At 41.0% G+C, this 25879-nt stretch overlaps 2 protein-coding genes across 2 annotated transcripts in view; both read right to left on the bottom strand.

Annotated features, from left to right (window-relative positions):
- Window positions 1-25879, bottom strand: part of PLAC1 (placenta enriched 1) — a 180723-nt gene that overhangs the window by 117721 nt on the left and 37123 nt on the right. The gene's annotated exons all lie outside the window — the stretch shown is intronic.
- On the bottom strand, window positions 13810-14799 carry LOC125091802 (40S ribosomal protein S27-like). The gene has a single exon (XM_047715793.1). The coding sequence runs from the start codon at window positions 14222-14224 to the stop codon at window positions 13919-13921; it is 306 nt and encodes a 101-aa protein (XP_047571749.1). The 5' UTR covers window positions 14225-14799; the 3' UTR covers window positions 13810-13918.

The following is a 25879-nucleotide window of genomic DNA, read 5'->3' as shown; positions in this document are numbered from 1 at the left end:
CTGGTTATACATATATCCTAGTCATGCTTTGTGAGTTGAGTTGTACCTCTTGACCTCATTCTTTTTAATTCACGATAATAATTTCTACTCTCCAATCTGATAGAGTAATACTGACCTAGAGCAATTACACCGTGATTCTGTACCAAATTATTAAGATATGATTAGTTCTCTCAGAGGGAGGCCCAGGAGAAGTAGGGATCGATTTTATGGAATGGCTAGGTATCAAGGCAAGATGAAGTTCATAGAGATTTCTTCACCTTCTGAGATCAAATTATTTGGTGATTTAATATAGGCCAGGATGATCATCTCTTCTCATACAATTAACAGTTATTTTGGATTCCATAATCCAAGGGTGTGTCAGCGGGGGGGGGGGGGTGTCAAATCCATCTTCAATTTTGCCTTTTAAGAATTTTGTCTTTTCACAATTTTACTTTTGAAATGTCCAATGGAAAAAACAAAACGTTAAAAGTAACTCACAAACCCTCTGTCATTGAGATCCTCCAGATAAAAGTTATTAGTGGAATGACATAAAAGCTCTGGAGTTGAAGGAGGAAGTGATTGTGGTGCCAGTAAAAGACCAGAGGCTCAATCCTTGGAAGGATCAATTAGCTTTACTTTCTGCCTGTATTTACAGACTGCTTCCCAGGTGATTCTGATGAAGGTGGTCCAGGGACCATGCTTTGAGAAACAGTACCTTAGAAACTAAACATAGTCCCGTCCATGGTCCAAAGGAGATTAAAATCTTAAGAGTCCCTGCCTTTAAATTCTTTGCAAATTTTGCTTTTCATGGGAATATGTGCCTTTCTGATAATGCTGATCCTGCTTCCTTCTAGCCAATAAATTACTGATGTAGAGATCACTGGATTAAATCATGTGTTGGAGAGGTTGAAAACTTAAAATTTCAGCTCCAGTATTAATTTGCCGTCTAATTTTGACTTAATAAGTTAGTTATTTCCCCTTCTGTAAATTGAAAGTCCATCTAAGAAACATCTGGTAAATTTTGGATGAAAAACACTGAGAAAATGCTTGTATCACAAGCTGAGTTTTTTCTCTACCTAGGGTTGCCAGATTTTCCAAAAAAAAAAAAAAAAAAAGAAAGAAAGAAAGAAAGAAAACTGAATTACAGATAAAGGATGAGTAATTTTTTGGCGTAAGTCTGTCCCGTGCACTATCTGGGATATACTTATCCTGGAAATTCATTGGTTATCTGAAATTCAGACTTAACTGGGCATGCTGTATTTTATCTGGCAACCCTATCTCTACCACCACCCTTTTCCTGGAGCCTGCACTTTCCAAGACTTGGGCAACAGAAGAGAGCATTTTGTAACTCAAGGCCAGGAAGGAAATGAGCACTCATTTAGCATAACACAGTACAGGAGAAAGGCTAGCAGAAGATTAAACTTCCACGTTGGAGAAATCTAGGTATATTCTGGCGATGAGGAGCAAGAGGCTGATGTGGGGGAATGGAGGGGAGGACAGAGCATGGCTGGGCAAACACACACACGGAATTCCAAAGGAGGTCTAATCGGTTATTCAAGAAACATAATCCAACTTGCTTCTCTTGCAGCCTCAGAAAAAATAGAGAACCAAGGACTTCTTCAAACACAAGGCTTTCGTCATTTTTCCACTGCCACCACCAAAGGGAATGAGGTATTTCTATAGCGAGCAGCACAATCTTGGAACCACAGTGTGGCTTTTTTATTAACTCCTATATCCATCCACAATTGTGAGTCAAGAATTTAGATTGCAAAACTCACTGTGCTCTCTGGTTCCACAGGCTCCTTTCCCCCCAGGCCAGGTTTTGCAAGGGGTTCCCAGCTTCGTGTGCTACGCTGCTCTGCTCTGAAAAACCCAGCTTTGCTCCTTGCTTTCCTGCAAGGCACAAGTCTTTCTTCCCTGCGGCTCCTGTCAGTCTTCACCTCCTAGTTCACTTTTCCTGCCTCCAGCTCTCCAAGAGCCAACATATCTCTCTGCTATCATTCTGATCTTCCTGCCCAAATATGGATTTACAATGGCAAAGCAACTGCTTTGCTCTGAATTCAGCCAAACAGGGGTACTTCGAGGTCACAGGTAACTGACGAGGGTGGAGGTGGTTTCAAAAATTAAAAGAATTTTCTTCCAGATAAAAAGAATGTATGCTCATTGTAAAAGAATCCAAACAAAATGTAAAAGAAAGGAAAATAATATGCCCTTAATCACAAGACCTGGAGATGACCACTCGAACATTTTGGGGAGCATTTTTCAATATTCATTTGTTCATTCATTCTTTCAAAAAAAAAAAACATTTATTAGTGCCTGCTACCTGCTAAAACACTATTTTAGACACATGAGATGATCAGTAAACAAAGCAGAAAAACAAAACTACGCATGTGTCCCTATTTACACACACACACAAACACATTCACACATACAATTTTACATTAATGGGCAGATACTATATATGCTACTTTGTAACCTGCTCTTGTGTGGAAAAATGGGTCATATGCCTCCCGATACGTCAATGAGTACTGATTTATGTCATCCTTTTAATGTCTGCCTAGTATATTCTAGAGGATATATCCACCACAATTTATTTAATCATCTCTCTACAGATATTCATTTCTAATTTCTGCTATTATAAAAATATAATGTGATGAGTATACCTGTACATGTATATCTCTACATACTTGTTCAATCATCTCAGTAGGATAAATTCTTCATTTTACTCCTATCTTGCCGGCCATTTCTTCTGTCTCTTTTGCTACCTTACCCTTCTCTGCTTGACCTCTAAATGTTAAAGTCCTTAGCCCTCTTTTCTAGCTCATACAATCCCATGGCTTTAAACAGTATCCATAAGCTGTTTCTATCTACCCTTTTGACATCTCCTCTTGAGCTCTAGACTCTAATTCAATGGTCTTTTTAGAATATCCACTTGTATGTCTGGCATTGAATCTCAAATTTAATGTAACCCAAAGAAAACCCTTCATTTTGTCCCCAAAATATATTCTTATCTTGGTGTTCTATATTTCACAAAATGGCATCACCATCCATGTGGTTATTCGGGCCCCAAACAATGCATCAATCTAATTTCTCCTCTTCTTTACCCTCAGCCCCCGTTCAAATGTTTTCAAGTCTATCTCCAAAATTTAGTTCAAATATGTCCCTTTCTCTCTATATTTGCTACATTCATTTGCTACCATCTTAATCCAGGCCACTCTAGCTCCTCACCCAGGCTACCTCATTAACCTTCTAACTGGTCTTTCAGTTTCCCCTGTTGCCCTCCTACTATCCTTTCTTTACATAGCAGCCAAAGATCTATAATAATCATACTTAATGGGCACTTGGGCAGCTTAGTCTGGTGAGCATCTGACTCTTGATTTCAGCTCAGGTCATGATCTCAGGGTGGTGAGATCCACCCCTGTGTTGGGCTCCATGCTCAGCAGAGAGTCTACTGAGGATTCTCTCTCTCTCTCTCTCTCTCAAAAATAAATAAATCTTTAAAAAAGATAATCATACTTAATGATAAAAGAATATAAGCATTTACTTGAAAACTCAGAAAAAAGAAGATGAGGATGCCTGTCATTAATGCTTGTGTTTGACATTGTAATCGAAGACCCAGCAAACACAATAGTATATGAAAATGAAATAAGATCTATAAGGATTGGAAAGAAAGACACAACGATCATATTTGCAGATGATATAGTTGTCAATATAGAAAATAAAATAGGATTTATAAGCCATTAAAACTGAGAGATTCAAAAAGGGTGATAGATATAGTAATATGAAAAATCTGTCTCATTTCAATACACCAGAAACAGGGATGCCTGGGTGGTTCAGACGGTTAAGCATCTGCTTATTGCTTTGGTCATGATCCCAGTGTCCTGGGATCGAGTCCCGCATAAGGCTCCCCACTCAATGGGGAGCCTGCTTCTCCCTCTGCCTGCTGCTCCCCCTGCTTGTGCTTTCTCTTTTTCTGACAAATAAATAAAATCTTTAAAAATATGTAATATCTATATCTACACACACACACACACACACACACACACGTGTGCCAGAAACAATCAATCAGGATATGTAATTTTTTAAAAAGGAATGATACTAATCAAAATATATATTTTTAGCAAGGATTTAGAAATACATATACACAAAATTTGTGTAAGTACTTTATGAAAAATTTTTGGAAGTCATAAAATATGACCTTGTACTTCCAGTTGCAGGACAAGATGATGTAGAAGTACTTTTCCCTATCCGTCCTGTTATGTATAGGTAAAAACTTCATGTTACATAGAAAACAAACTTCGGAAGACTCTGATAGGTGGAGAGAAAACTCAGACAGACTGGCTAAGGGCCTTGGCAACTGATGAGACATGTCAGTAAGTTCCTTCTGTTTTATTTTGGCCTCATCTACCCCAGACTAGGTGCTGGAGAAACTGGTAACCCCAAAACACAAAGAAGGACAGACCCAAAAAAGTCCCAACAAAAGCCTGCTCTCTCTAGCCGAAGTACCAGCAAAAGAGAAATGCAGTAGGACAGAAAACTTTTAACAATAACTGTTCTCTACTCCAGCTAAATACACACAGGGGAAAAAAAAAGTGATCCCACTCCCGCTCATGCCAGCAAAGGCAGAGTGGAGAGCTTGGACTTCATCTTCCCCAGACTGTAAAGAGGTATCTGGGTTATTTTCAGAGAGGGCTGAGTGGGAAGCCAGGACTGTAACAAGGTCCCTCCTCCCATGGTGAAAGTGGCAACCATATGGAGAGCCTACACTTCTACCTCTACCTGAGGTTATATCTCTTCTTCCTCCACTGAACACTGTCAGAGAAGGCCTGCTGAAACCAAAGATTTCAACAATATAAGCCTGATAATAAAATATACCCAAGGGGTGCCTGGGTGGCTCAGTGGGTTAGGCCACTGCCTTCAGCTCAGGTCATGATCTCAGGGTCCTAGGATCAAGCCCCACATCAGGCTCTCTGCTCAGCAGGGAGCCTGCTTCCCCCCCACCCCCACCTGCCTCTCTGCCTACTTGTGATCTCTCTCTCATGTCAAATAAATAAAATCTTAAAAAAAATAAGATATACCCAAATATCAAAATGATTGGCAAGAACCAGGAAAACTTCAACATGAATGAGAAAAAATAATCAATGATACCAAGACTGAGATGACACAGCTGTTAGAATTAACTGACAAAGATTTTAAAGAAGCCATCATAAAAATGTTTGAGCCAGTAATTACAAATATAAAAAGAAAGGGTAAAACACTCTTAACAAAGAAATAGAAGATATAAAGTAGAGCCAAATGGAAATTTCAGAACTGAGAAAGCAAAATAACCACAATAAAAAACTCAATGGATGAGCTGAAAAAAACAAAAAATAAAAACTCAATGGATGGGCTCAATAGAAGAATGGAAGAGACAGAAAAAAGTAGTAAACTTGAAGATTAAAAAAATGGAAATTACTGAGGATGACAACAGAGAAAGTAGAAAAAAGAAATATGATCAGAGCCTTAAGAACCTACGGGATCATATCAAAAGATATAGTATTCATGGCATCAGAATCTCAGAAGAAGAGAAAGAAAGCAGGACTGAAAAAGTAGTCAAAGAAATAGCGGCTGAAAATTTTCAAATTTGGCAAAAGACATAAACCTACAGACTCAAGAAGCTTGGGGGTTCCCAAAGAGGATAATCCCAAAGGAATCCAGGCTGAGACACATGGTCAAACTTCTGAAAACTAAAAACAAAGAAAAAGTCTTGAAAGAGTCAGAGAGAGAAATGATACTTTTACCTATCAGGGAAAAACAATTCCAGTGACAGTGGGTTTCTCTTCAGAATCTGTGGAGGTCACAGGAAGTGGCAATAATGTTTTTCAAGTGTTGGAAGATAAAAACCACCAACACAGACTTCTCCATCCAGCAAAAGTATCCTTCAGAATTGAAGGGGAAATCAAGACATCCTCAGATGAAGGAAAATTAAAAGAATTTGCCACTAGTACATCAACACTTTAAGAATGAGTAAAGGAAGTTCTCCAAAAAGAAAGAAAGAATTTTTTTTAAAAAGGGATCTTAGAACACCAGGAAGTAAGGAGGAACAAAGAAAAAGCAAAAAATAAGGGTAAATACAAGAGGCTTTCCTTCTTCTTTTGAGGTTTCTAAATTGTTTGCTGGTTGAATAAAAAAATAAAACATTGTCTAATATGTTTATCAATGTATGTGGAGGAAATATTTTTAAAGATTCTATTTATGTATAAATAAATAGAGAGTGACAGAGAAAGAGTGAGCATGAGCAGGGGGAGGGGCAAAGGGAGAGGGAGAGGCAGGCTCCCCCCTGAGCACAAAGCCTGACTCAGGGCTCAATCCCAGGACTCTGAGATCATGACCTGAGCTGAAGTCAGACCCTTAACCAACTGAGCCACCCAAGTGCACCTAAAAAGGAAATATTTAAGACAATTATATTACAAAGGGAGGAAGTAAGGGATGTAAAGGAAGGCAAATTTTTCACATTTTGCTTTAGTAGGTAAAAATGACATCAGTTAGTAATCTTTGTATAGAACAGTATCTCTATACCAAGAGATACTCTTGGAAAACTGTAGGTAAATCAAAATGAAATTCTAAAAAACACTCAAGTAACCCACACAGGAAGATTTGGGAAAAAAAAAAAAAACAGAAACAAAAGAACAAACAGAAAACATAATGGAGATGTCCAAAATGTCACTCAACAGGTGAATGGTTCAAAAAACTGTGCTATATCCACATGGACTTATGTTCATCCAGAAAAAGGAGAAAACTACTGATACACATAACAACTTGGATAAATATCCATGGAATTATGATGAATTTTTTAAAAAGACACTCTCAAAAAGTCACATACTATATGATTCCATTTATATTTTATTTTCTAAAAGATTTTATTTACTTATTTAACAGAGAGAGAGAGAGAGAGAGAGAGCAAGCACAAGCAGGGGGACCAGCAGAGGGAGAGGGACAAGCAGGTTCCCCACTCAGCAGGGAGCCCGACACATGGCTCGATCCCAGGACCCTGGGATCATGACCTGAGCTGAAGGCAGATGCTCAACCAACTGAGCCACCAAGCACCCCTGTATGATTCCATTTATATAACATTCTTTTTTTTTTTTAAAGATTTTATTTATTTATTTGACAGAGAGAGATCACAAGTAGACGGAGAGGCAGGCAGAGAGAGAGAGAGAGGGAAGCAGGCACCCTGCTGAGCAGAGAGCCCGATGCGGGACTCGATCCCAGGACCCTGAGATCATGACCCGAGCTGAAGGCAGCGGCTTAATCCACTGAGCCACCCAGGCGCCCCTGTATATAACATTCTTAAAATAATACCATTGTAGAGATGAACAGATTAGTGGTTTCTGCAGGTTAGAGACAGGGTGGGTGTTAACTATAATGGGGTTGCATGAGGGATACCTTTGTGGTGATAGACTAGTTCTGTATCTTAACTGCAGTGGTGCCTATGCAAATCTACACATGATGAAAAGCTTAGAACCATACACAAACATTGCGCCAGTGTCAGATTCCTGGTTTTGATACTGTACTCTAGTTATATAAGACATAATTGCTGATATGAAGTTTCAGTTAGGCAAGACAAGTAAGTTTGAGAAATCTGCAGTACAACATTGTGCCTATAGTCAATAATTGAGCATTTTACACTTAAAAATTTGTTAAGGGGTAGGTCTCATGTAAAGTTTCTTACCCTAAAACAACAACCACCAAAAAGGGGGAGGAGGAAACTTTGAGAGGTGATAGATATGCTTATCACCTCATTGTGGTGATCATTTCACAAGTATATGCATATCTTCAAACTCATCAAATTGTACACATCAAATACATCCAGCTTTCACTATATCAATTGTTCCTTAATAAAGCTGTGTAAAAAAACCAAAATGTGACCACTGTGAGAAAATGGGTGAACAGTAATAGGGGATGTCTCTATACTACATTTCCATCACCCTGTGACTCCATAATTACATTGACATAAAAACTTTTGAAAGATACACAGTGATCAGGTATGAGATGTCAATTATCTTCAAATTGATCTATAAATTTAATTCAGGTTCAATCAACATTGCAAAGGATTTTTAATGGATCTTAACAAGCTGATCTTACAGTTTATGCTGAAGAGTAAGGCACCAAGAATAGAAAAAAAATTTTGAAGAAGAATGGAGGGCAGATCATCAAGACTTATCATGTTATAGCAATTTTAAAACAGTGCCATATTGGCATATGGGTAAATAGATCAGTGGAATAGAAAAAGAGCCTAAAAATAACTTATATAAATCTGTGGGAAGTAGGTATATGACCGACATTGATTATAAATCATGGAAGAGGGGTGCCTGCGTGGCTCAGTCACTTAAGTATATGCCTTTAGCTCAGTTCATGATCCCAGGGTCCAGGGATCGAGTCCCGCATCAGGCTCTCTGTTCAGCAGGGAGTCTGCTTCTCCCTCTGCCTCTCCCAACCCCCACTCATGTGTGCTCTCTCTCTTTTAAATAAATAAATAAAATCTTTTAAAAATATATAAATCATGGAAGATATGATAGACTTTCAATAAATGCTATTAAAATTATCCATGTGAGAAAAGATAAAATTAGATAACATCTTTAAATCCTAAGAATTATTTCAAAGTGAATGAAAGATCTAAATGTTATTTTTTTAACTTTATTCATTTAAATAATCTCTACACCCCATGTGGGGTTCGAACTCATAACCTCACGATCAGAAGTCACACATTCTTCCAACTGAGCCAGCTGGGCACCCCAAAGATCTAAATGTTAAAAGCAAGATTTTATAACGTTTTGATGCAAATATAGAGTACCTTTGTGATCTTGGAGTAAGGAAGAATTAATCACACATGCACACAAACTCACAAATTTTAATAGAAAAGACTGATAAATGTGACTGCATTAAATATTAAAATGTCTATAGAAAAAGAAATGATACTATAAAGTTAAAGACAAGTCATACAGCGGAGAAGACATTTGCCACACACAAAATTTAAAAAGAAAACGTATCCAAAAGACATATAATAAATATATTTTGAAAAGGCAACCAACCAAAAAGAAAAATGGGCAAAGAATACCAATAGGCAATGAGCAGAAGGAACTGGAATGATCTACAAATATATGAAAAGATGCTCAACCTCATTAGCATTCAGGGAAATACTGTCAGACTGGCAAAAATTAAAACTCAGAAGTTGCCGGTGGTATGGTGTCATGGGAACATGTAGACCACTGGTTGGACTAGTAGCAAAATAAATTGGAAACAATCTAAATGTACATCAACTGGGGAATGAGTAAATTAAGTGCCAATGGTTGTACTGTAGGTTGCTGTTCAGCAGTGAGATGACTGAGATTAGTACATACCTACATGGACCGATCTCAGAAAACAGTGCTGAGAACGGGTTGACAGTAAGTGGGAGATAAAGGGAACTTCAGCTTTTCCTTACGTATTTTACTCTTTTTATTTAAAGGAAAAAAAAAAAAAGGAAGACAAGGGCGCCTGGGTGGCTCAGTCAGTTAAACATCTGACTCTTGGTTTCCACTCAGGGTGTGATCTCATGGTTGGTGGGATCGAGCCCCGTGTCAGGCTCCGTGCTCTGTGGGGTGTCTGCTTGAAGATTCTCTCTTCCTCTCTCTCTCTCTCAAGTAAATAAATCTTTTAAAAAAGGAAAACAAAATAAATGTGGCAGTGTATTTCCACTCGGCATGGCAAGAACATAAGTACTTGCTATATTCTTCTCTGAACTTCCCTGTATTTTGAAAGCTCTCAGTATAAGTGAAAGGTGTGGTGTGAGATGTTTCTGTTAAATATTCAATTTAGGGAACCACCATATTAAGGTACTAGTAACTTATAACCTTATAACCTTTCCAAGGACACTTTTATTTTTAAAGAAGGCTGCAGTGTTTAATCCAAAGCTTGAGGCACTGTCGGATTTGCTCTCACTTATGAACTGTGGGTTATGAATTCTGAAGACAAAATTTAAAGGGAGTTATCTTCCTCCCATGTGCTAGTCGTGCAGTTTGGGTAAGTTGCCATCACTCCGACCAAGTGATAGGCTCCCGTTAGGTTGGACAGCTCAGAGAGAATAGAACATTTTCTCATTCGGTGATGGTTTTATTCTTTATAAATAGAACTGCATTTAAAACAACTCCACATGGAATAAAATTTAGAGCCAGGTTTATGAAAACACGGACACCTACGTGCAAACAAATCCCTTCAAATTTGATCAAACATTGATTCTATCCTGCTCATCGACCTAGAGTGGACTGAACACAATTTAAATATTTCTTGGTTTGTCTGCAGAGTATCAAGTCTCATCCAGAGCTCAGAGACTCCTACTCCCTTCACCCCCAATCAACTCTGCCAGTTGTTTAAATGGCTCAAATATTTCTGCAGCCATGGTTTTTAAGTGAGAGTCGTTTTATTGCTTTAGGCATGCTCCTTCTCCTAGCCAGTGCTCAGAATTTTAACTATCTCACTATTCAATTTCTCTCTGTCTCTTTCCATGGGGGAGAAACTGGATTTCTGATCCACACATCTTGGCAAAGGCTAGCAGGGAGCAAGAGATTACAGCCAGATGTACATCTGCATGTCAGCAGCAAGAAGGTCTGGGATGGTGCTTTTTCAATCAGAAGGGAGTCATTTTCTCCCTCTCGAAGGGGAGGGCCTCCTCCCTCCCATCAGATATTTGGCGGCTAGATGCTCACTGATTAATTACTGAGGTCGCATCTACACACAACTGGTTTTCTAACAACAATCCTAGCAGGCTTCCAGTTAATTCCTGAATGTGCTTCCTATTTTTAAGAGAACTACCCTCCTTTCCCAAAGCATAGAAATAGAAAATAATAAAATAGTTCAAAGAACAAAGCATAATTTTTTTAAAAGATTTTATTTATTTATTTGAGAGAGAGAGAGAGAGAGAGAGAGAGAGTTACAGAGAGAGCACAAGAAAGGGGAGGGTTAGAGGGAAAAACAGACTCCTTGCTGAGCAGGGAGCCCAATGTGGGGCTCAATCCCAGGACTTTGGGATCATGACCTGAGCCAAAGGCATTTGCTTCACCAACTGAGCCACCCAGGTGCCCTAAAGCATAATTTTAAAACAAATGATTCCACCACAATTTCTAATATTAGAAAATCAAGTACCAGTGGGAGAGTGTTTTCAGGGGCAGGGAAACATTTTGAGTACCCTTCCAATCAGAACACCAAGCCAATCAGTTATTCTATTTGCACATCATATGAGGTATCACTCTTAATGTCTTCTGGTCAAGTCCAGAAATCCATTTTATATTGGAAAGGTAAGGCAACATAGGCATCCTTTCTCTGTACCCCAACAGTCCTCCATGGACTTAAGAGAGATAGCATATCAAGTTCATTATCAGTAAGTTCCTTTTTCTAGGTTGACTCATTACTGGGATTTTCCATCTGTTTTCCAAGACGTATGAAGTCCCCAATACAGTCACTCCATGAAACCTAACCTGGAAACTGCCTCTTCGATCACATTCTGATTTTTAGGAGCTCAACACACAATGTGGCCAATGCTACAAGTAGTTGACTGCAACAAGTATAATTATGGGTTCTCCAAAACAAGCTAAATTTGTGAGAATGGGTTGACAGTTACTAATTAAGATCTCATCTCTGTATCGGGGGAAATACTGGAACCTCACAAATGAGCAGCAATTTCAATGACAATTTGCTATGCAAAATTTGGGGGCAATCCAAATGAAAATGTGGGTACTACAGCTCTGAAAACCTACACCTACCCATCTCGCCTCCCCAAGTTCCTCTCTCTTCACTCTCCCGATAACACACACCTTGTGGGCTGCTCCAATTCGGAACTGCAAAACAACTGACAGATGACATTCACATGCGTGACATATCCCCATGGGTGTACTTGGGGACTACACAATTCTTGGCATGCCAGCTATTAATTGGGCCCTTTTCTCTCTCATTAAAACATACTGAAACACAAGTAGGCACGAGTGATGCTGTTATTAGGAGGATAACCTTGAATCCATTCCAACTTGTAAGTACAGTAAATCACTCGGCAATGTCGGTACATTCACTCCTATCAGAGACAAACTATTTACGGTAACACTTTACAACCAATCACGACACATCAGCTGTGGCTAACAATGGCTCCTCTTGTCACATCAGGGACCTGCCATGCTCTCACACGCTTCTGCACGTGCTTTTCCCTCCGCTCCAAAAGGTCTAAAACCCCACCTAATAAGTCCACAAAATCAGTTTGTTGACTGACTGAAGGACTGAATGAATGAAGTGCTTGCGACCTCAGATAAGCCTCCCAACTGTGTTCAATGTTTGCACCTTGGGCCACAGCCACGCTCCGATGAAAAATAATATTGTGTTATGAATAGGAAAGTCAACTGTGACTATGGGCAATTTTCTTAACCAGAAAGCATTGAGTAGTAAGATGCTTTGCAGCTGTACATTTTTATTAAGGACCGTTTAAATAAACATAAAACATGTTTGCCAAGAGAGGGTAAAAAGACGGATGCAAATTTCAGCCAGAAAATAGGCACATTCATTTTTTTTTTTTTTTGCATTTGCCTTAAAATGTGCCCCTAAAACACCAATTACCCTTGGATGTCATTTTTGACCAGAGACAGGGACCAGAAATAGTGACTTAATTTAGGCAGGAGTTTGCTAGGACATAATATGGCTACTGTGCCTGGCGTCTTTCTTGGTCATAAAAGCAGTAAGGAAGTATGACATAACGTGGTGATGGTAAATCACAGCCTGAGCCATTTTGGTTGGCAGAATTTGAAAGACAAACATTACTTCAGGAGCAGAGAAGACGTGCCTAATTACCTCCGTGCCTGGGCTGGGTTCCCTGCAGCTTGGGTCGTTCCTGGACTCAGGTGTGTCTACACGGCCCAGGGCCACGTGTGCAGGGGCAACGTGGCTGGGTGAGGAAGTGGGCGCCTGGGAATGTGAGGACTGGCCACCGTCCCCCTCTCCCCCCACCCCCACACCACCTCCTCTCCAGGGAAGTCAGGCAGCTGAACCAAAGGAGAAGGCAACCTCCAGGGGCCCTATGGAGCCTACAAGGATTGAGACTGGGGAGAGAGGTCCCCGCCACTGGTCCCAGCTGCTCTGCTTGCGAAGTGGCAGGGAGCTGAGCCCCTCCATTTGTGGATCTGCCGTTTTTACCTCAGGCCAGCCCAAACCACCTCCTCCTTCTCTCCTGAGGTTTCCCCATCTGCACCCAGCCGAGGCCCGAATGGGCTGGGGACTCAAACCCGCTGGGGGTGACCACGGTCTCCAGAGGGAGCCTTCCTCTCTCCTGGCTTGCTGCATTTTCAGAGCTCAGAAACCTTCATTTCTTCATAGCTTTTGTTTGACACTGATAGCCCCAGGCCCCTCTCCTTTCTTGTTTCTGTTTTTTTTTCTGTCTGTCTGTCTGTCTCTGTCCCTTTATGGAAATCGGCTCCCCTCTCATAGTAGGGTAGACTATAGTAGAATCCCAGCAAGGCTTTCCCTGGCATGTCCGTCTCTTTGTCGGAGCTTTTCTTTTTTTTTTTCTCTCATTCCTCACCGGTATACCCCGAATCCCAGTAATTCTCCACATTTTTCATTTTAATTGCAGCAACACACACAGAACATAAAATTGACATTTTTAAAAAGATTTTATTTATTTATTTACTTATTTATTTAAGAGAGAGAGATGGAGAGAGAGAGAAACAGAGACAGCTGAGAGTAAGGGAGAGGAGAGGGACAAGCAGACTCTGTGCAGAGCGCAGAGTCCAAAGCAGGGCTCAATCTCAGGACCCTGAGATCAGGACCTGAGCTGAAATCAAGGTCGGAGGCTTCACCAACTGAGTCGCCTGATGCCTCGACATTTTTTTAAATCCAAAATGTGTGTATTGGGATCATTTCCCACTCCTCTTCGTCTTGGGTGCTTTTAGTGCTGCATCTGTCTGGAGGAGCCTGCTTCTGTAAGCCTCGCTTTTCCTCCCATGGACTGGCAGAAGACAGTGGAGCAGCCAACACACAAAACTACGGTTTGTACATGGCTCAAGACGATAGTGACTCTGTTGGATCCCGGGCACTTCATGCCTGTGAAGCAGGAGCTGGGGCTCTGTGCCAGGTGCTTCTTCTTCTTGTGCTTCCTCTTCGCCTCTTCCAGGGATGGGTGGAGGAAGTCCTTCGTAAGGGGCATATTCTTGTGGGGTGATCGTCGGCACCAGAAAGGCCATAAAATTGACATGTTAGCAATTTTCAAGTGTCCAGTTCAGGGGCATTAAGCGCATTCACCCTGTGGCATGGCATCTTTCTCCAGACCTCTTTTCGTCTTCCCAGACTGAAACTACACATCAAACAACACTCCTTTTGCCCCAACTTCAAGCCCCTGGCAACCACCATTCTACTTTCTGTCACTAGGAATGTGACTACTCTAGGTGCCCCCATGTAAGCAGAATCACACAGAATTTTTTCTTTCTTTTTTTTTTTTTTTGGTGACAGGCTGATTTCACTTAGCCTCATGTCGTCAAGTTTCATCTGTCATGTACAGCAGGTGTCAGAATTTCCTCCCTGTTTAAGGCTGAATGATATGCCACCGTATGGACATACTACCTTTTGCTTACATAGCTTCCATCTTCCAAACTTTCCTCTGAAGTGTGGAAACATTAGGCATGAGTGCCCGAAGGGCTAAAGCTCTCCAGTGCCCCATGCTCTGCTCTCCAGAATGCTCGTCTTGGACTGCCAACAGCCCCCACCAGGTATTATTAGCACATAGACCAGTTGCTCAGTGGTTGGCACACTCTTGTGCTTAATCTTCACAACAATGGAGTAAGGTGAGTGTTACTCCCCTGTAACAGAGTCTTCTACTGAGATGCAGAAAGGCTAAGCCACTTGCCTAAGGCCAAACAGTTAATAAGTAGCAGAGCTTGGATTGGAAACCCCCAATCAGGCTCATCTAACTCAGACGCATCACTCCCAGTGCCCATGCAAGGCCCAGAGGCCCTCTGCCACCAGTTCCTTCTGTTTGGTTTCAGATTGGGTTGGTTTTAAGAATAGTAGAGCTGACTCTACCCACTGACAGACCACTGACCACATGTGCCTGGAACGGCCTGTTGGATCCTGAAATCCTGGCTGCCCCCGCTCCTGCACACACACACACAGAGTTCTGAAATAATTCTACTTTGGGGGCTGTCAAGACTTCTCTATTGCTGTGTAAGCGAGGCAGCGAGCATCATTGAGATGCTGGGATTTGTATTAACTTTGTTCATCAATTAGCCAAAAGAAGCCACGCCTGGACTCGGGACTTGGTTCATGTTCTTGGACCCACAACTCTTTCATAAGCTATTTGTTTCACTTCCTCTCCGGAGGCAATCTGCTCTTGAATGGATTAATTAAAAAAAGTGTCCAGCATTTGAAAATGCTAGAAGAATTAGGCTCGAGACTTTTGGCAGATGTTTACCTGTTCATGTAAGTGTGACTTAGAAGCCCGGGGAACATCATTTTCTACCAAGGAAAAGAAGGGCTGAGGGGCCTCGTGACTGAGACTTGGGTATGTTTGTGTGTGTGTGGAGGGGTGCCTCATGGAGGTGAGAAAAAGCCTAGTGGGGCCGGGAACTTGCAAATAGAAAACACAAACTCAACTGCTTCAATTTTGCCAGGAGCTGGCCAAGTCCACAGCTCCCTCGGATGCTACCCCAAAGGCTGGCCAGAGTGGCTATGCACATGCCGGTACCCTGGGCAGCAACAGGCCCAGCTGGGTAAACAGAAGTGCAGGAGCAAAACAAGCCAATAAATCATGGCACGGCTCTAGGCTGCCCAGTCCCCTCCTCCCTCTTCCTTTCCAGCTCCCCCGGGTCTCCCTATCAAGCAAATGGGCCCAGGTGTCCTTTGATCTATCTCCTTGCCCTTCACAAGGGAGAAACGTATCTATAGGAAGGGTGAGCTCAGCCCCACCTGTGACCTGCCCCAGGGCTCCTTGCAGGGAGCTGTGAGCTTCACACATCCAGCTGCTAATGGCAAAAAAGAAAAGCAGACATGGGGTGTTTGAGAAGCTACAGGCTGGCCTATGGTTAGAGAGGCCCTGGGTGGTTGACCTTAATAGAGTTATAGAGATGAATGGGCCTGTTCTCCACCTCAAGCAAGAGCCACTGCTTATACTAAGCACACAGAGCCCTGATGGGACCAGAGCTGAGCTCAAACTCCACCACTGCTCCTTTGTTTCGTATTTTTCATACACATCCTGTGCTCAAATTTGGAGCTCTCACATTTTGGAGATCCCTCATCCTGCTAGTAAACGGACATATTACCCAATGTTGGGTCATTGATCCTTCCTCCAGGAGGCCCATACAGCGTCCTGTTCTACTGGATAGAGCTCTTCTGACTGCTGTACCCCCAGTGCTTAGAACAGTGCCAACATCTCCCTGGTGCAGATTAAATACTTGTTGAGTGAATGAATGAACTGGCATAATGTAATGGTGGAAAGGTCAGTCTCTGAAGTCAGAACAGAATTCCAGCCCAGGTTCTGCCAGTTTGACCTTAGCAAAGATAATTTCCCTTGGCCTTGGTTTTCTTGTCTATAAAATAATAGTATCATAAAAAGAGTAATGTGTGAATTAAAAAAAAAATAATGCATGTACTGCACCAAGCCAGTGCATGACCTGTAAGTCCTCAGTAAAATGTTAGTTATTATTATTATTTTGTATATCAACTCCAGGCAACTGGTCTAGATTGCTGGGGGTGCTGAATAGAGGATTCTGTGGTCTCAACCCAACTTGATGGAAAAGAGTGCTCTAAGGCCTGCTAGGAGTGAAGACAGGAGAAGTGGGAGCTTACTTACGGTATTTGCCTTCTCTGGTTTGGCCAACACTGAACCATCTGGAATACTCTTCAGGAAGAAGTACATTGTGTACATCTGGCAAATTGCTTTTATCAGCCATGCAGGTGTAAGAAAAAAGCTTAGGGATTCAGTGGGGACTGCCCCCCACAGTAACGGCAGGGGTGAAGAGTAGGTCTGCCTACTAAAATTCCCAAACTATTCAAATATCCCTCTGCTTGCCCAAGGGTTGGAAATAACATTCTTTTTTTTTAAAGATTTATTTATTTATTTGAGAGCGAGAACGTGAGTGGTGAGAGAGGGCCAAAGGAAAGGGAGAGAATCCTCAAGCAGACTCGCCACGGAGTATGAAACCCCACACAGGGTTCAGTCCTAGGACACTGAGATCATGACCTGAGTTGAAATCAAGAGTCAGATGCTCAACAGACTGAGCCACCCAGATGCCCCAGAAATAGCATTCTTCATCATAGAAGCAGACCCTGATGGGAAGGTACTCCCCTATTTTTGAGTCTCTGGTTCTATAAGAAGAATGACTGTCTTTCCATGTGCTTGAAGCCTGTCAAATGTCACACACTATATTTCAAACATGTGAGTTGACATCATGGGAGCAATACTGCACTCATTTCCAAAGCTATTTCAACTTCAAAGGACATGTCAACCACATTAGTCCCACCTAGGTATGTGGCACTTAAGATCAATAGGTACCTGATGGCCAAGAAGACTTAGAGGCCCATGTGTGTTTAGAAATGGAGCCAAGAAAGGGAATTTTTGACTAAAGGTAAATGAACCTAAGTCTTGTAAAGTTTGAGTTCAGCTGTAAACACAAAGCACATGAAGTCAGAGAAAGTCTTAAATTCTCTATCTGAAAACACTCCAATGACATCATCTCGAGCCTGTGAGTGTCTTTGGGGTCTGGAGAAGTGTGAGCCAGGAAGCCTCCATGAAGGGAAAAAAATGTTGCCAGAGACTTCTGGCTCTCAACAAAGCAGTAGGGTGGACTTGGGCTCTGAGGGGCACTGTGAGGGTAGGAGTATGACCTCTCACTCCCCATTCCCTGAACCACCTTCACCAAATAACGAACTTGCCTTTGTACATTACTTGAAAAATACCTAAAGAACACCCTGCTCTCCAGAAATACCTCCTTCTTGGCCTCTCCAAGAGACTTGGACTCTCCCAAGTCACCTTTTTTTTTTTTCCTTTTAACAGCTTCAGGGCTTGACATTCCTCATGATCAGAGAATTTGGACAGGGTAACTTAGGGAGGCCTTAGCAAACAAGAACATGTGACTCAAGCAAGTGGATGCCATCTGGTCAGTTAGTAGGGCTTGTGGGGAAGGAGCACTCAACAGGGAACCAATTATGAGAGTAGTCTCAGGGCCTAAGGTCTCAGCTAGGGGCCAGAGACCTCAGAGATCTAATCCCAGGACCTGGCTACTTGAGGTCACTAGGGGCTGGACACAGCAGCACAAGAGGGAGATTTGAAGGCAAAGAGAACAAATGTTTACATTTTGCCTGGAGTCATGCTGGGCAGCACTTTTCTCAGAGTCCTTCTTCTCACAAGACAGAAGGGAGACAAAGCTGAAAGACTGCTCGCCTCCTTTTCTCTGTATACCTCCCTCCCTTGCCAAATGAATTGGATACAAAGGGGCCTGTGAATGACTGTGTTTGGCAGAAAGGCTAGGTCGCCTCTTTATGGGTTGCTTACTGATAAAGAATTTATAATAGTCATTCTCTAAGTAGAAAGAATTTCATTTTTGCCTCACACCTGGGCAAAACTATGGACAAATACTCTTTATGAATACAGATGTAAATATCCGCAGCAAAATGCAGAATAGGTGAACCCATGGAGACAAAAAAGTAGAGTAGTGGTTGCCAAGGTCTAGGAAGAGAGGAGAATGAGGAGTAACTGTTTAATGTGTATGGGATTTCCTTCTGGAGTGATGAAAATGTTCTGGAACTACATAGCAGTGATGATTGCACAACAGTGTGAATGTACCAAGTGCTGCTGAATTGGACACATTGAAATGGTTGAAATGGTGAATTTTATGTTATGTGTATATTACCGAAATAATAAAAAGTCTTCAACAAAATATAGTTGATCCTTGAAGAATGCAGGGGACAGGAGCACCAATCCCCCCATGTAGTAAAAAATCCACATGTAACTTTTGATTCCCCAAGAACTTAACTAATAGCCTACTATTGACTGAAAGCCTCACCAAAAACATAAACAGTCAATTGACACATATTTTATATGTTATATGTATTATATACTATATTCTTACAATAACATAAACTAGAGAAAAGAAAATGTTAAGGGAATTCATGAGGGAGGGGAGCCTGGGTGGCTAAGTTGGTTGAGCATCCAACTCTTGGTTTCGGCTTGGGTCATGATCTCAGGGTTGTGGGATTGAGCCCTATGTCAGGCTCTGCACTGGAGCCTGCTTTGGATTCACTCTCTCCCTCTCCCTCTCCCCCTCCCCCACCCTCTCTCTTTCTAAAAAAAAAAAGAAAGAAAATCATGAGAGAAAATACATTTATACTACTGTACCGTGTTTATTGAAAAAGATCTACATATAACCAGACCTACGTATTTCAAGCCCGTGTTGCTCAAGGGTCAACTGTACCCCAATACTGAAATCAGCAATGTATAAAAAGGATTATACACAATGACCAAGTGGGATTTTTTTCCCAGGAATTCAAGGTTGGTTCAACATATGAAAATCAATCCCTATAATATGCTATAGTAATAGAACAAAGGACAAAAGCCACATGTTCATCTCAATAGATGCAGGACAAATATTTGACAAAATCCTGTATCTTTTCATGATAAAAACATTCAACAAACTAGGAATAGAAAGTAACTTCCTCAGTCTGTCAAAGGGAATCTATGAAAAACTCATAGCTAACATAAAATTTAATGGTATAAAGACTGAAAACTTTGGGGTGCCTGGGCAGCTCAGTCAGTTAAGCATCTGCCTTCAGCTCAGGTCATGATCCTAGGATCAAGCCACATGTCTGGCTCCCTGGTCAGGAGGGAGTCTGGTTGTCTCTCTCCCTCTGCCCCTCCCTCCCCACTCGTGCTCTCTCTCTCTCTCTCTCTTGCCCGCTCTCTCTCTCTCTCTCTCTTGCCCACTCTCTCTCTCTCAAATACATAAAATCTTTAAGGAGCACCTGGGTGGCTCAGTCAGTTAAGCATCTGCCTTCAGCTCAGGTCATGATCCCAGAGTCCTGGGATTGAGCCCCACATTGGGGTCCCTGCTCAGCAAGGGAATCTGCTTCTCCCTCTCCCTCTGCCCTTTTGTGTGCCTTCTCTCATGTGCTCTCTCTCTCTCTCTCTCTCTCTCATAAATAAAATCTTTAAAGTAAAGTAAAGTAAAAGAAAATAAATTTTTTTTTTTTAAAAAAGAGCCTGAAACCTCTCTCCCTCAACTCAGGAATAAGACAAAGATTTCTACTCTCACCACTTCTGTTCAACATTGTACCAGAAGTTCTAACCAGGCCAATTAGGCAAGAGAAAGAAATAAAAGACATCCATATTGGAAAGGAAGAAGGGAAAATATCCCTATTCAATGATGATATAATCTTTTAAGATTTTATTTATTTATTTGACAGAGAGAAATCACAAGCAGGCAGAGAGGCAGGCAGAGAGAGAGGAGGAAGCAGGCTCCCTGCTGAGCGGAATGCCCGATGCGGGGCTTGAACCCAGGACTTGGGATCATGACCTGAGCCAAAGGCAGCGGCTTAACCCACTGAGCCACCCAGGCGCCCCATCAATGATGATATAATCTTATATGTATATAATCTTACATATATAATCTTATGTGTATATATATGTATGGATATAATCTTATATGTATAAATTCTAAAGAATCTATCAAAATAACATTTTAGAGCTAGTAATCATGCTCAGCAAGATTGCAGGATACAATATTTACACAAAAAAGAGACAAACCAAGAAACAAACTCTTAACTATAGTGAACAAACTGGTGATTACCGGGGGGAGGTTTGCAGGGGGCTGGATTAAAGAGATGATGGAGATTAAGGAGCACACTTGTTGTGATGAGCACTGGGTGATGCATGGAAGTATTGAATCACTATATTGTACACCTGAGGCTAACATTACACTGTATGCTAACTATATCAGAATTCAAAATAAAATAAGATCAATAGTATTACACAAACCATAGATACCTGAAAATAAAATTAAGAAAACAATTCCATTTACAATTAAGTAATAAAAAAATTAGGAATAAATTTAACAAAAGAGGTGCAAGACTTGTACACTGAAAATGATAAAACATTACTGAGTGAAATAAAAGAAGACCTAAATAAGTGAAAAGACATTCTTCGCTGATGAATTAGAAGACAATACTGTTATGATGGCAATACTCCCCAAATCAATCATTTTGAATCAAACAGGTGCAATGCAATCCCTAACAAAATTCCAGTGGGCTTTTCTTGCAGAAATTGCCATGCTGATTCTGAAACTCATATGGAAATAGCAAGAGACCAGGAGCTAAAACAATAAAAACTCAAAGTCTTAGAAGAAAACATAGTTATAAAGCCTCACGATGTTAGAGTAATGGATTTTTAAATAGGACACCAAAAGCACAAGTGACAAAGGAAAAAAGAAGAGATCAATCTGACTGTGTGAAAATGTAAAGCCACATACCACAAATTATGCCATCTAGAATGTGAAAAGACAGCATGATGAAGGGGAGAAAATATTTGCAAATCACACACCTAATAAGGGACTTACTTGTATCTCAAATATATAAAGAACTCTTACAAACTTAATAACAGAAAGACACATGACCCCGTTAAAAGTGGGCAAAAGATCCAAAAAGACATGGCCAACAAGGACATGTAAAGATGTTCAGCATCATTAGCCACCAAGAATATGCAAATCGGAACCATAAAGAGAGGGGCACCTGGGTGGATAAGTCGGTTAAGCATCTGCCTTCGGCTCAGGTCATGATCCCAGGATCCTGGAATTGAGCCCTGCATTGGGCTCCCCGTTCAGCAGGGAGCCTGCTTCTTCTTCTGCACCCCCCCACTCATGCTTGCACTCACTCTCTCTGAAATAAAATCTTTTAAAAAAACTATAAAGAGATACTGTTTCACATCCACTAGAATGGCTATAATGAAAAAGATTAATAACAAGTGTTGGAAAGGATGTGGAGAAATTAGAATGCTTGCACACTACTGGTAGAAATGTATAATGACACTGCCACTTCGGAAAACAGTCCAGCACTTCCTTAAAAGATTAAACATAGTTACCATGTGACCTAACAATTCCACTCCTAGGTCTATACACCCAAGAGAAATGAAACATGTCCCCCCAAAAACTTGTATACAGATGTTCATAAGAACACCAATTATGAGAGCCAAAACATGTAAAACCACTGAAATGTCCATCAACTGATGAATGGATAAAGAAAATATAGTACATCTATACCATGAGTCTTATTCAGCCATAAAAAGTATAAACCTTAAAAACATTAAGCAAAGTAAAAGAAACCAGACCAAAAAAAGGCTTCATATTATATGATTCCATTTCTATGAAATGCCCAGAAGAGCAAAATCCATACAGACAGAAAGGTTAGTGGTTGCCAAGGGCTGGGGGGAGAGGAAATGGGAAGTGACTCCTAATGTGTAAGACATGTCTTTCTGGTGTGATGAAATTATTCTGTTATTGGATAGTGGTAATGATTGTACCACTTTTTGGATATACCAATACCACTGAATTTTATACTTTAAAAGAGTACATTTTATGGTATATGAATTACGCTGCAATAAAAAAAATGGGAAAAAGTTTTCTGGGGGAGATCACTCTGATTTTTGGTATATAATCCAGAAGGAACTCATGGAATTATGTCAACTCTCATCTTCTTATTTCTATGAACAAGATTTCTCAGTCTTTATGAACATAAAAAAAGAAAATCAGAAATGGAATTGATATTGAATACTGTGTTTCTAGCAATAAATAATATTTATCCACAGGTACTTTTAAAAAGCCCACCCATTTTATTAAGAGATGCACTTAAATAAAAATTTACTTTTGTAGCTAATAATTATTTTTATTTTTTTATTTTATTATTTTTTTAATCATTTTTTATTTATTTTCAACATAACAGTATTCATTGTTTTTGTACCACACTCAGTGCTCCATGCAATCTGTGCCCTCTCTAATACCCACCACCTGGTTCCCCCAACCTCCCACCCCCCCACCTCTTCAAACCCTTCAGATTGTTTTTCAGAGTCCATAGTCTCTCATTGTTCACCTCCCTTTCCAATTTCCCCCAACTCCCTTATTTTTAAGATTTATTTATTTGATGGGGGGAGGGGCAGAGGGAGAGAGTATCCAAGCAGACTCCCACTAAGCACAGAGCCCAAGCAGGGTTTGATCCCATGACCCTGAGATCATGACCTGAGCTGAATCCAAGAGTCAGATGCTTAGCTCTCTGAGCAACCCGGGCTCCCCTATTCAAAAAATCTTAATATATTTATTCTGTTCTTATCATTTGTGTACAGTAACTATAATATTTTTAAATAACTAGTGTTTTGTGGACATAAGAAGTAAAAGTTAATTTCAACCTAGGAGTATATTTTTGTTTCAGAAGAGTCTGAGGGGGGAGCATTAGACTTCCATGTATAAAAATGTACTGCCTTGGGGTGCCTAGGTGGCTCAGTGGTTGCGCATCTGCCTTCGGCTCGGGTCATGATCCCAACATCCCGGGATCAAGCCCCGCATCGGGCTCCCAGCTCAGTGGGAAGCCTGCTTCTCCCTCTCCCAGTACCCCTGCTTGTGTTCCCTCTCTTGCTGTGTCTCTGTCAAATAAATAAATAAAATCTTAAAAATAAATTTACTACCTTAAGGGCGCCTGGGTGGCTCAGTGGGTTGAGCCGCTGCCTTCGGCTCAGGTCATGATCTCGGGGTCCTGGGATCGAGTCCCGCATCGGGCTCTCTGCTCGGCAGGGAGCCTGCTTCCCTTCCTCTCTCTCTGCCTGCCTCTCTGCCTACTTGTGATCTCTGTCTGTCAAATAAATAAATAAAATCTTAAAAAAAAAATAAATTTACTACCTTAAGATAAAATTCTCTGGGGGAAGTGAACTAGAAGTACAGACTAAAGGAGAACAATGTTAAATGTTTAAGAAGATTTTGTTTACATGTTTTCAAATAAAATGGTGGTGGGTAAAATCACTTTGGTGTTTAGATTCCATTAATATATTTCAAAGAACAAAGAAACAGTTGTATTTTAAATGCTGATATTTACAACAGATTGGAAATAACATCTTTGCAACTGTTTACACTCAAGACTGTAAAACTGTATGATAAAAATGTGCAAGGGGACATTTAGTTATCAAAGGTCAGAACACTGAGAACGACACAGTATCATTTCTGTGATACTCTTGTCAAAAGTGGATAATGTCAATCTAATCATGAAAAAAACATCAGACAACCCTCCACTGAGGAGCATTCTACAAAGTAGCTGGTCAGTATCTTTAAAAAAGCTTCAAGGTCGTGAAAGACAGAGAAAGACTGTTACAGGTTGAAAGAGACTAAGGGGACATGACAACTCAATGCCACGTGGGATCCTGGATTGGATCCTGGAACAGGAAAAAAAAATCAGTGGAAGGACTAAGGAAATGTGAATAAACTCTGCTGTTTAGTGCAATGGACTGAATCCGTCCCCCTCACATTCATGTTGAAACCTAACCCCTCATGTGATGGCATTAGGAGGCAGGGACTTTGGGAGATAATTAGGTCACTTGGGTGGAGCCCTCATGAATGGAAAGGGTATCATTATAAAGGGGACGCCAGGAGTGCCTGGGTGGCTCAGGCGGTGAAGTGTCTGCCTTCTGCTCAGGTCATGATCCTGGAGTCCTAGAATCGAGCCCCACATAGGGCTCCACAACCCAGCAAAAGGCCCTCAATCCAACCATGCTGGCCCCCATTTCTCAGGCTTCCAGCCTCCAGTACTGTGAACTCTATGCTACTTTGTTACAGCAGCCTGAACTAAGACATTTAGTCAGTGTTATTGTACCAATGTTAATTTCCTGGATTTGATCACTGTAACATGGTTAAGTCAGTTAACATCAGGGAAGACTGGGTGAAGAGCATACTGGAACTCTCTGTATTATTTTTATCAATTTTCCATAAATCTAAAATTACTTCAAAATAAAACGTTTAAGAATATCACAGGGGATTCTCAGGCAAAAATGTTTGATGATTATTGAGTTACATGAGTCACAGTGTCCATGAGACAAAGGCAAACCAGTGCAGCTCTTCCTGGTTCTGAGACCCAAGAGAAACTTTACCCGGTACCCTCAGCTCCCACTGCTGTGATAAGGTCCTTAGCATCCTCTTACAGGAAACAGCAACAAGTAGGGTTCATTTTTCTTTCTGTAGGTCTGCATTGTGCCTTGACAGGATGCTTACAGGTCTCTCGAGTGCAGGTGCTCTATTTATTTTTTTTTTTTAAAGAGTGTTCTTCCTGATTACAAAAGCAATACAAACTTCTTATAGAAGGGCGTCTGGGTGGCTCAGTCAGTTAAGTGTCTGACTCTTGATTTCAGTTCAGGTCATGATCTCAGGGTTGTGAGATCAAGCCCCACCTCCGGCTCTGTGCTGAGCGTGGAGCCTGCTTAAGATTCAAAGATTCACTCTCTCCCTCTTCCTCTGCCCCTCCCTGCCCGCCCCCAGCCCTGGTTTCCTGTGCTCTCAATCTCTCTCTCTCTCAAAATAAATAATAATAATAATAATAAAAAACTTCTCATAGTAATTTTGGAAAACAAAGATAGCTACAAAGAATAAAATAAGAATGTCTGCAATTGCACATTATGATGAGGATTTTGGGCTATTTCCTCCTAGTCTTTTTCCATGCATATATACACGATGGGGGGGGGTCTTTTAATAAAAATAACAATCATACTAATATAATTTCAAACTCCTTTTTTTCACAATTACAATATAAGACCATCTCTCCACATCATGATATTTTTCTACATTTTAAATCATGAATGTTGGGGTGCCTGGGTGGCTCAGTCGGTTAAGCATTTGCCTTC

This window comes from Lutra lutra, chromosome X (assembly GCF_902655055.1).
Source record: "Lutra lutra chromosome X, mLutLut1.2, whole genome shotgun sequence".
In the NCBI taxonomy this organism is placed as follows: domain Eukaryota; kingdom Metazoa; phylum Chordata; class Mammalia; order Carnivora; family Mustelidae; genus Lutra; species Lutra lutra.
This window is presented reverse-complemented; position numbering and strand designations above follow the sequence as displayed.

What these genes read in the sequence shown, in the direction of transcription:
- LOC125091802 (XM_047715793.1), bottom strand. Translation starts at nt 14,224, where the DNA reads ATGTCAATTTTATGGCCTTTCTGGTGCCGACGATCACCCCACAAGAAT.